General features: G+C 36.5%; 1 protein-coding gene across 1 annotated transcript in view; it reads left to right on the top strand.

Moving 5' to 3' along the window:
• The window catches only part of LOC125654333 (beta-TrCP-like), a 55007-nt gene that overhangs the window by 8596 nt on the left and 34319 nt on the right, over positions 1-12092 (top strand). Inside the window, exons 2-5 of the mRNA XM_048884273.2 lie at positions 4814-5122; positions 5554-6344; positions 7375-7440; positions 11876-12020. Coding sequence (XP_048740230.2) covers positions 5595-6344; positions 7375-7440; positions 11876-12020 — 961 coding nt within the window. The 5' untranslated portion in view covers positions 4814-5122; positions 5554-5594. The remainder of the gene's footprint in view (positions 1-4813; positions 5123-5553; positions 6345-7374; positions 7441-11875; positions 12021-12092) is intronic.

Below are 12092 nucleotides of genomic sequence, written 5' to 3'. Positions count from 1 at the left end.
AACCGGAAGTTGAAGATTCAACTTCCGGTGGGGTCATCATTTTTTGAGAATTAGAACGAGATATAGTAAACCGAAATAGGTTTCAATTTGAAAGAAAAAAGTTTGAAATTGATGATTTATTTAATCACTTCCGGTGACGACCGGAAGTGACGGCGACAAAAAATATTACGTGCATGCACCATAGAGAAAATAGATCTATCATCTCTGAAAGTTTCATTCGATTATCTTTAGTGGTTTTCAAGTTTACCCCCGGACAAAGTTTCTTTCAAAAACCGGAAAATCGGACGTATCTGACGAACGGAAGTGAATTTTGAAAAAATGAAAAAAATGCCTCGAGGTACCATCGTTCCCTATAACCTGTGAAAGTTTCAGGAAAATCCATCCAACGGTCTCGGAGACGAAAGGGAAAAAAAAAAAATAATAATAATAATAAGAAAAAACAGTAGAATCACTAGAAGGTCTTCCGTTGGAAACGGAAGACCTTAATAATAATAATAAGAATAAGAAACAGAGTAAAAACAATATGTTCCCAAACTTTGTTTGGGGAACATAAAAATAGCTATCTTTAAGATACCTCAGAACAATGGAAATGGATTATTTGATCCTTAAAGTTCTGAAGATTATAGTAGACTTTGATAATAATGATATCATGCTTCCACCGGTCTCTCATTATGACATCATTTACTTGTCTCTCGATCATTATGACATTGTTTACTTGTCTCTCATTATGACATCATTTACCTCTCTCTCTCTCATTATGACATTATCTTACCTGTGTCTCATCATAACATCGTTCTCTTACCGGTTTCTCATTATGACATCATTCTCTTGCCTGTGTGTCATCATAACATCATTCTCTTACCTGTGTCTCATCATAACATCATTGTCTTACCTGTTTCTCATTATGACATCATTTTCTTGCCTGTGTCCCAATATGACATCATTATCTTACCTTTCTCTCATTATGACATCATTCTCTTACCTGTGTGTCATCATGACATCATTCTCTTACCTGTGTCTCATCATAACATCATTGTCTTACCAGTTTCTCATTATGACAATATTCTCTTACCTGTGTCTCATCACAACATCATTATCTTACCTTTCTCTCATTATGACATCATTCTCTTATTTGTGTCTCAATAGGTATTCCCAAATTTTGAAAATTAATGCTGTACTTTTTAAACCAATCCAATGTTTGGATGCTGTATGGAGGTGTGATTTAATTAGCCTGTTGATTTTCTCTGACTGATAAATAATGGCTTGTTTTGAACAAAATAACAAAATGGAAATAAAATTAACTATAAATCACCTAGGGCCAAATGCTGAACTATTATAATAGTGAGATTATGTAACAATTAATGAGCACAAATATCTCTTGAATTTAATTAAAATAACATCATGCAGGCATATGAGATAGATTTATGTCATGATAAATGCTAAATAACCTTTAAAAGGTATTTGGAATGAAGTAGTCAGAAAAAGTAAATGTATATATACTGCGTGAATTAATTGAGGTCATTTTTATCGCTGTTGATATTAACTTTTATTGTCGAGAAAGGGTTAATGAACTTATTTTGCTCTTTAGGTTTATAACCACATTTTAATTTTCTCTTTAATTACAAAACCTTGATCATCTTTGGTCTGATATTGTAATGGTTTTTTTTTTTTTTTTTTAGACAAGTATAATGATTAAAGTTTATTCAGTGTAAGATCTCTTCTATCTACACAAGTCTTCTTCTTCCTCCTGTATGGTACGTATTTCACCTAGCACTTAAAGTGTATTTTCATACCGTGTGGTGCAAGGACGTCTTATGTGATTAAAATAAAAATTTACAAGTGTATTTAAAAGTTTAAAATCCAGGTTGTTTATGGTCGGATACTGGGGGACTGGATCTGGCATTTGAAGCTGCATGTCTAAGGATGTTGCATTGACAGCCTCAGATGGTAAAGAGTTCCAAATCCTAATCCCATCTGGAAAAAACAATTTCTGGTAAACTGTAGTCCTGGCATACAGCACAAGGAAGGTGATGTTGTTCCCTCTTGGAGAAATGGTTGGTATTAGGGGTGTAGATGGTATGTCAATCAGCTGATACACAATCTGGTACATTATAATACTTCTGGCCTGGGCTCTATGCTCCTGTAGTAAGGGCCAGTTGAGTTACTGGATCATATTGGAGACACTGCTGGTTGTCCTAAAATCATTCATTACCATTCTAGCAGCTCTCCTCTGTACCATCTCAATCTTGTTGATGTTTTCTGCCGTATGCGGGTCCCAGATAGTTCCCTTGTATATTCCAATAAGGGAAGGGTTAATGTCTTATAGCATAGGGCTTTGGTCTCACGTTGGCATTGATGGATGTCACGCCAAAGAAAAGCTGATGTTGAGTTTGCTTTCTTGGTGATCTGGTTGATGTGCTGAGTCCATTTTAAGCTCTTGTGGATATTAACCCCAAGGTACTTGGCAGAATCAACCACTTCAAGGGTGTGTCCATGGATGTTATAGGGGTATTCTACACACTTCCTTTTGTTGGTGACATGCAGTACTTGACATTTCTTGGGGTGGAACTCCATTAACCAATTACCCTCCCATTGCTGTAGAGCTTCTATATAGGTCTTCTTGAAGCTTGATGACATCCTCCTCCTTTCTGATATTCCTGTAGAGGGCACAGTCATCTGCAAATAATCTTGCTGTTGATCCCTCTGAGACACAATCTGGTAGGTCATTGATAAACAAAAGGAACAGCAACGGTCCAAGGGGGCACTCCTGATTGTACTGGGGCTGTAGATGATGTAACACCCTCCAGTAACACTTGTTGGGTCTTGACTACAAGGAAGTCTTTGATCCATTGTAGATGACTGTGTCTAACCCCATAGTGGTTTAACTTATATAGAAGATGCTTGTAAGGAACCTTGTCAAAGGCCTTTGAAAGTCTAGTAAGATGACGTTAGTCTGACATTTGGAGTCGATCCAGCATCTTGCATGTCACATGTTAAACTGACTGGACGATAATTTTCCGCTTTATTCTTCTCCCCTTTTTTGTAAATAGGTACCACATTTGCTGTCTTCCACTCTACTGGGATAGATGCTTGGTTTAGAGATGTCTGGAAGAGTACCTAAAACATTGAAGCAATCTTATCAGAAAACTCTTTCAGTAATCTAAAGGCAACTCCATCTGGACCAGTTGCCTTGTGGATCTGGAGGTTGGAGAGCAACTTTCTCACACCTTCGAGTCCATTTGTTATGGACGGCATATGTCCTCATAAGGGCTGCGACCTTTGTCTAGGATGGTATCTGTTCGCTCGTCTTTGTTAAAGACCGATGAAAACTGTTGAGGATGTTAACCTTCTTGCTACTGTCGGAGTGGGTCATTCCAGTAAAATCCTTCAGTGGTACTACTCCTGTGTTATCAGATTTTATGCCCTTAATAAAACTCCAGAATCGTTTAGAGTTTGATGTTGCATCTGGGCTGATCATGTTCTTTATGTATGTGTCATATGCTGCCTTACATGCTGATCTTGACTCCTTCTTCAAACGATGGTATCAGATCTCAGACTGGATGTCCTTGTCATTCTTGGTTTGCCTCGCTTTCCAGTATCTTCTCTTCTTTTTCTGGGTGTCCCTCTTTACGCTTCGATTAACCCATGGTTGGGAGTATCTCGGTGACGACGTAAATCTTAGATGGCTTATTGGTATATATATATAGTGATAAGATTGCTAAAATTGATAATCGCTAACAATTTATTCCATATCAGAGGTAGTAGTTACTTTTCCTGGAATTATAAAGTCACTAAAATTAGCTCTTGCTAAACAAATACATGCATACCCATTTTTATGGAAAAATTACTAACTTTGTATAGCTAAAAATTCCACGTGTATGGTAGTAACCCGGGTATGCCAACTCGTAAGTAACCTCAGTTAATGTAGATCCTGAGTTACACAGTTGTGCATGCATTCATCCTTTCTCTCTCATACTGTATAATACTTATAGAATACGGAAGACTTTAACTGTATGTATTCATATTTCAGTGCCATTGCTGATGAAACAAGTTCACTTATTTTATGGTTGCACCAAAATAGGGAAATCTTAATTCATCCATTATCAAACATAGAACAGATCATGATTACTCCAAGTCGTGCATTAGATCTGATTGCTCCAAAATTTAAATAAGCTGAAATAAGTACACGTGTAGTGTCTTCTGCTGCAGCAGTCATTAACATTGCAAACATATATAGGTCCGTGTTGAATTTGCCTCATATGTGACAAGACATTAGTGACCTATAATATTGCTTTAAGACAGCTTGCAGTCAGCACTAAGGGAAGTGATTATAGATTTATTTCTAGTGTACTCTCGTGTTATTGGAAAATATTTTTCCCCCGGAGTCTTCATGATAAAAGCTAGGCGAATTGTTGTGAACATTCACATATTGAATTTGTCACCTGCTTATACTTTGTTTGACAGTCACAGTATAAAGGCTAGTAATTCACAAACCATCACTTTTGTAGCAGATAGAAATTATATTTTTAACTATGATATTGCCTAGGGGTTTTTGCATATTTTGTTTCATGTAAAAAGAAATTAGAAAACTAAGGCCTTGTCTGCAGAATCTGGTGTTGTTGTCACCCTTGGTGTGTGAATGATGTTTGCTAGGATAAAATGATATATCGCCTTCAGTCTATGACTGATGTTTGGGTGAGTATTATCATATCGTCCTCAGTCTCAGGGAGATAAACAGCTGATCAGTCAATAGACTGGAGATTCAATCACATGGTGTTTGCATTAGCCAGTGAAATTTAACATGTACTTTCAGATTTCTATTGGTTGACTCCTGGGAATTTAAGACATTAAGCAGGTTTATTCAGTGTCAAAGGGGAAAGAAACGTGACTGTGAAATGTGAAAGTTATCCTGCAACAACTGACCTAAATAATTGTACATAACAAGGAGAACGGTGGAAGAAAAACCTCCAATGAAGGCAGCAGTGATCACAGAGATTCCAGGGAATATCAGAAGACATTGATTTATGAATTTGAGATGGAGAACCTGACTGGTAGATCTAAGAACTGTGACATGGAAGAAATCTACAAATAAATACCGCTTGTGGTCAGAGGATGGCATGAGGTAAATATGAACCCGTACAAGGCATTCGACATTAATATGGAATGATGACATAATTGCCAGGTGGTATTAAAATAGGGGGTGTGATCACACGATAGGTTTCCTGAGGGTCAATGTAAGGGAGGGGGGAGTGTTGAATTAAAATTAATCAAATTGTCGAGAAAGGGAAGTTGTAAACAATTAAAAATTATGAAAAACCAACAATCAGTTTTTGTAAACCAGGAGGTTAATGTTAATTCTTCAAAAAGAATAAATTGATTATTCCATGATTTTGGGTTTTTAACTTGTGCATGTACAAAGGACAGCAGACTTGTTCTGAATTCAAGGAAGAAAATGCAACACTCACTTAAGGCAGATTACATATATTTATCAACAAGGACATTTCTTCTCAATTAATAAGGAAATTAACTTTACCTTAATTTCTACTACCTTAGGAGTAGCTGTTTAGTGTGGTACCCTTTCTCAGCTTTCACCAATGTCTGGCGGTGCCTGCAGTCACTATTTCATCCACAATACAACAGAGCAGGAGTCATCAGATGATGCCTATTTCAGTTGTACATCAGTGGATGATCGCATGTCCCCTCAATGTTCCAGCAACGAGATGACGAACTGTAGTTGTTCCTCGCTGGAAGATTCCAGCTGTCCTCCCAATGAGTTGCAGGCTGTGTGCCTGAATGGTGTCTCTCCAGACCGCGTTAAAAGACGGTCTTGTACTCGACAAAATTCATCAATTCCGGGTGAAAAATATTTGTGCCAGAAGGACTCCAAAGGCCATGTGTCGAGGTACGACGTACGTAACATGGAACTTATATCTGCCGATTGTTATCGCAGTGATGTTCCCTACAGTCAGGAAGCGATGGATGATGATGGGAATAAAACTCCAAACAAAAATCACAAGTGCTCAAATTCTGAAACAGATATTCGGTATCAACCCACCTGTGATGTGAGCTCGTGGGGACATTTTTCTCAGTGCATTAAAAACCGTTACAAATATCGGCGGAGTGACTATTCTAGTGAAAGTGATGAAGAACGAAGTACTCCACAATGGCCAAATAAAGCGGAGATGGTTCAGCCCCAGAAAAGTCATCTTCCAACCTATGATCTGAGTGTTCTGACTCCTGTGTTAAAACCCAAGGACACGTCGGCTAAAAAGGACGTCATCAAAACCATACCAACTCGAACAAAAGATGGCATCAAACCAACAGTCTTCAAGGAAAAATTAGCAGTAAGTTATAATTGAAATTTTAAGGGATGGTACAGATGTCTTCTATTCATTTGTTAATCATAGACCTGCACATTTGTCTTAATCATGTGTTAATTAACTAGCATGTTAATTCTAGTGTTAATTAACTAGCATGTGACATGAATTGATGTTATAGTGTGTTAATTAACTAGCATGTGACACAGATTGATGTTGTTATGTTGTGCTTTGTAATTATACCCCCCGCAACAAGTTGGGGGGGGGGGGGGTTATACTGGAATCGGTTTGTCCATCTGTCTGTCCATCCGTCCGTCTGTAGACGCAATGGTTTCCGGGCTCTAAAGCATTATCCTTTCCACCTACCATCACCATATCATACATATGGACTACCCATGGGATGAAGATGTTCCCTATCGATTTTGGGGCAAAGGTCAAGCGCACTGGACATCGAAGTAGCAATATGGTTTCCGGGCTCTGAAGCGTTATCCTTTCCACCTACAGTCACCATATCATACATATGGACTACCCATGGGATGAGGATGTTCCCTATCGATTTTTGGGTCTAAAGGTCAAAGGTCAAGCACACTGGACATCAAAGTAGCAATATGGTTTCCGGGCTCTAAAGCGTTATGCTTTTCACCTACAGTCACCATATCATACATATGGACTACCCATGGGATGAAGATGTTCCCTATCGATTTTGGGGTCAAAAGGTCAAAGGAAATGCGCACTGGACATCGAAGTAGCAATATGGTTCGGTTTGTCATGCCATTTGTTTTTTACACTTAGAAAAGAGGTAGTTTATACCTATTACCAACACCTTTGGGAGATTGGGGTAAGCGGGGGGTATTCTTAGTGAGCATTGCTCACAGTACCTCTTGTTCTGGAGAGATTTAAGTGATCTTTTGACGTTCTACAGATTCAGGCCTTCTCCAACAAATACAGAAAATCAATCAATTTGAATTATGTTTACCTTTCAGCTCTTCTTCCAAACTTTATGAATTTTTAGATTTGACTACCAATTATTTAAAGCCTTGTTTTTCTCTCACAATAGACAATCCTCCGCTGGTTCAATGAATTCAACGACATCCAGAAAAACACACTGATAAACAGATTACTGGTGAGTATTGATAAACAGATTACTGGTGAGTACTGATAAACAGATTACTGGTGAGTACTGATAAACAGATCACTGGTGAGTACTGATAAACAGATCACTGGTGAGTACTGATAAACAGATTACTGGTGAGTACTGATAAACAGATTATTGGTGAGTACTGATAAACAGATTACTGGTGAGTACTGATAAACAGATTATTGGTGAGTACTGATAAAACAGATCACTGGTGAGTACTGATAAACAGATCACTGGTGAGTACTGATAAACAGATCACTGGTTAGTATTGATAAACAGATTACTGGTGAGTACTGATAAACAGATTATTGGTGAGTACTGATAAACAGATTACTGGTGAGTACTGATAAACAGATTACTGGTGAGTATTGATAAACAGATTACTGGTGAGTACTGATAAACAGATTACTGGTGAGTACTGATAAACAGATTACTGGTGAGTATTGATAAACAGATTACTGGTGAGTACTGATTAACAGATTACTGGTGAGTACTGATAAACAGATTATTGGTGAGTACTGATAAAACAGATCACTGGTGAGTACTGATAAAACAGATTACTGGTGAGTACTGATAAACAGATTACTGGTGAGTACTGATAAACAGATTCATTAATGAATGAAATTCTGCTCAGTACAATGAAATGGTTTTGAAAATGTTGATATTCCGATACACAAAGCATAGTATGTGTAATAAAATTGTTTGAGGTTGGATAATGCCATCACCCTGTCCATCATGTGTCCATCTTCATTCTTTGGTCTAGAGATTTTTTCTGATGCCATTGATGGTTCTAAGACCTTGTGGGCATGCTGTATTCCTTGATGATCTGATAGTATGCACCTGGTATTAATAGATCAAGTCTTTCAATGTTTAAAACTGCCACTGCTACTTTAAGATTGCATGATGTGTGAACAAAAAGGAGAGATAAATTGTTCATACTTAATACAGAGGTTGTTCATGCATGACAATGTATTTGGTCTGAACCCAGCCCAAAGTCATTCAACAATTCGTGAAAATTTGATTGGTTATAACAAAGTATGGTTATAATGAAGTGTTATTCGCTGGCCTTGGAGATTCACTATAACCATCTTTTACTGTATAATGAAGTTTGGTTATAACAAGCTGTTTTTCGCTGGCCCTGGAGGTTCACTATGACCGGGTTTTACTGTATAATGAAGTTTGCATGGTTATAAAAACTTTTTTTGCTGGCCCTAGAGGTTCACTATAACTGAGTTTTTACTTTAGGATGAGCAATGATTTGTTTTTCGCTGGTCCTGGAGGTTTACTATAACTGAGTTTTACTTTATGATGAACAATGATTTGTTTTTCGTCCTGGAGGTTCACTATAACTGAGTTTTACTTTATGATAAACAATGATTTGTTTTTCGCTGGTCCTGGAGGTTCACTATAATGGAGTTTTACTTTATGATGAACAATGATTTGTTTTTCGTCCTGGAGGTTCACTATAACTGAATTTTACTTTATGATGAACAATGATTTGTTTTTCGTCCTGGAGGTTCACTATAACTGAGTTTTACTTTATGATAAACAATGATTTGTTTTTCGCTGGTCCTGGAGGTTCACTATAATGGAGTTTTACTTTATGATGAACAATGATTTGTTTTTCGTCCTGGAGGTTCATTATAACTGAATTTGTCTGTGTTAAACATCTTGTGTTAATTTTGTCTGTGTTAAACATCTTGTGTTAATTTTGTCTGTGATAAACATCTTGTGTTAATTTTGTCTGTGTTAAATGTCTTGTGTTAATTTTGTCTGTGTTAAACGTCTGGTGTTAAACGCTTTGTGTTAATTTTGTTTGTGTTAAATGTCTTGCATTAATTTTGTCTGTGATAAACGTCTCATGTTAATTTTGTCTGTGTTAAACGTCTTGTGTATAATTTGTCTGTGTTAAATGTCTTGTGTTAATTTTGTCTGTGTTAAACGTCTTGTGTTAATTTGGTTGATGATAAACATCTTGTGTTAATTTTGTCTGTGTTAAACGTCTTGCAATAATTTTGTCTGTGTTAAATGTCTTGTGTTAATTTTGTCTGTGTTAAACGTCTTGTGTTAATTTTGTCTGTGTTAAACGTCTTGTGTTAATTTTGTCCGTGTTAAACGTCTTGTGTTAATTTTGTCTGGGTTAAATGTCTTGTGTTAATTTTGTCCGTGTTAAATGTTTTGTGTTAATTTGTCTGGTTTAAATGTCTGGTGTTAATTTTGTCTGTGTTAAATGTCTTGTGTTAATTTGGTTGATGTTAAACGTCTTGTGTTAATTTGTCTGTGTTAAACGTCTTGTGTTAATTTTGTCTGTGTTAAATGTCTTGTGTTAATTTTGTCTGTGTTAAACGTCTTGTGTTAATTTTGTCTGTGTTAAACGTCTTGTGTTAATTTTGTCTGTGTTAAATGTCTTGTGTTAATTTTGTCTGTGTTAAACGTCTTGTGTTAATTTTGTCTGTGTTAAACGTCTTGTGTTAATTTTGTCTGTGTTAAACGTCTTGTGTTAATTTTGTCTGTGTTAAACGTCTTGTGTTAATTTTGTCTGTGTTAAACGTCTTGTGTTAATTTTGTCTGTGTTAAACGTCTTGTGTTAATTTTGTCTGTGTTAAACGTCTTGTGTTAATTTTGTTGATGTTAAACGTCTTGTGTATAATTTGTCTGTGTTAAACGTCTGGTGTTAATTTGATCTATGTTTTAATCTGGATTGAGAGTTGAACAAGGAACCTTCTAGCTGTGAACCTTAAACCATGTATAGGAGCGAACCCTACCAACACTAGTTATAGAATGTTGTTCATTATATACAAACCAAATAGAATCTCTTAACAAATTGTAGTAAAATTTTCAATTGAATGTCAAGTTGAAATTTCACAAATGATTAATGCTTGTTTGGTTGGACTTCCTATAAACATTATAAATCAATTTCAGTCTGCTGTTTAGCATATTATTTCAGATCATAAGTGAATGTCTGTTGTATGATTTTGTCTGAAAGCAGTGAACTGAAAAAAAAGTTTGAATTATTTAGTACAGAACAAGTTGATCTTCCTGATAAAACAGAATAAAAGTATTGTATTTTTTTAACTGAATGCTTTTATTAAAGGAATGGAGAAAGATATCTGTGTGCACATGTGGTCAAAAAATAAAAATAAAATAAAAATAAATTGAGTTCATTATTCAAATCTTGGCCCCCAGCTGTGGTCTAGAGCTACATGTTTTGCTATTTGGGATGTTCAGAAAAGTTTTTGGTATTAATAGTTTTTCACACTCAAATCATTTTGCAGTATATCTATACCCAACAAGTTTCACTCACAGCAGAAAGAAATCGAGGTCAAATTGTAACAGTTTTTACACAAAAGATGGACTGTTTCTAAAAATATCAAAAGTTTAAATCAGTATACAACTGCTAATTATATATAAAGTGATTTTCACTGGGCACATCACTATTGTATGTTCTATCTATCAATAAGATAAATTGCCATACTGTCAGAGGAGATGATTAAAATTTTCGAATCAGTCTGCACACAGCTTGACATGTAGTGTAGATTTAAGTTTCTTTCCACCATGATTCTGAATAGGGACTCATCCTGTTAGGATTCTAAAATCTTGCAGGGGAAATCTATGTAATTGTTCAGATGAGCATTGTGGCTTAGGGCCTCTTGTTTACATGCAAGTCTGTCCATCTGTCTGTATGACTTTCTGTCTGGGTACTCGCAATCACATAAGGGCCTCTTGTTTCTGGCTTCTGTAAGTCTGTACATCTGTCTGTATGGCTTTCTGTCTGGGTACTCACAATCACATAAGGGCCTCTTGTTTCTGGCTTCTGTAAGTCTGTCCATCTGTCTGTATGACTTTCTGTCTGGGTACTCACATCACATAAGGGCCTCTTGTTTCTGGCTTCTTTAAGTCTGTACATCTGTCTGCCTAGGCACTCATCACATTTTCATCATCCAGGTAAAGGTGATAGAAAAGTTTAATGAGAGAAAATTAAATAGTGAACATAGGGGAAGAATCACTGTACCACAAAAGTAAAAAATTTAAAGTTTCCATATGCATTGAAGACTGGTCAATCCCCCCCCCCCTTTTTTTTCAGGAACACTGGGTGGATCCACAATAGGCATTTACAGCTTTACCTGGAAATTCACATGAAAAGTAAAGATCTTCTCACAAACAACTAGTCTAATTTAGAAGATCTTCCTTAAGGGAACTTTTTGTCAATCAAGATACAATCATCCTTTTGTAGTGTAGAATCAAATTATTTGTTTTTTACATCAGGTGGGATGGGGGTGGGGGGTCGTGCTTTTGTGTTTGACATAAGGACTGTGATTTAATTGTTATATTAAGATAAGGTTTTGTGTCCTTATTTGTCACTTACAGAAGGACTCATTTGCTCTATATATAAGGTGTGGTTTCTTTTTGCCTTTTACAGAAGGATTGTGATTTGCCTCAGAACCACCTACTGTCTGTGAGGGTGTCCTCTCAGCTTCACAAAGGATGTCCCCCAAACTGTCAGGACATCATCACATGGCTCCCAGCCACCATAGCAACCAAAATCATGTCCTACCTAGATCCTGGTAAGTGAATACAATATAAGGCTGTCTTAATTTGTTGTGTTGCATGAAAAGAAAGCAGTTAATGTATATGAT

The sequence above is a fragment of the Ostrea edulis genome, chromosome 7 (assembly GCF_947568905.1).
Source record: "Ostrea edulis chromosome 7, xbOstEdul1.1, whole genome shotgun sequence".
Taxonomy (NCBI): Eukaryota; Metazoa; Mollusca; class Bivalvia; order Ostreida; family Ostreidae; genus Ostrea; species Ostrea edulis.
The sequence above is the reverse complement of the archived record's forward strand: the minus strand, read 5'-3'. Positions and strand labels throughout refer to the sequence as shown.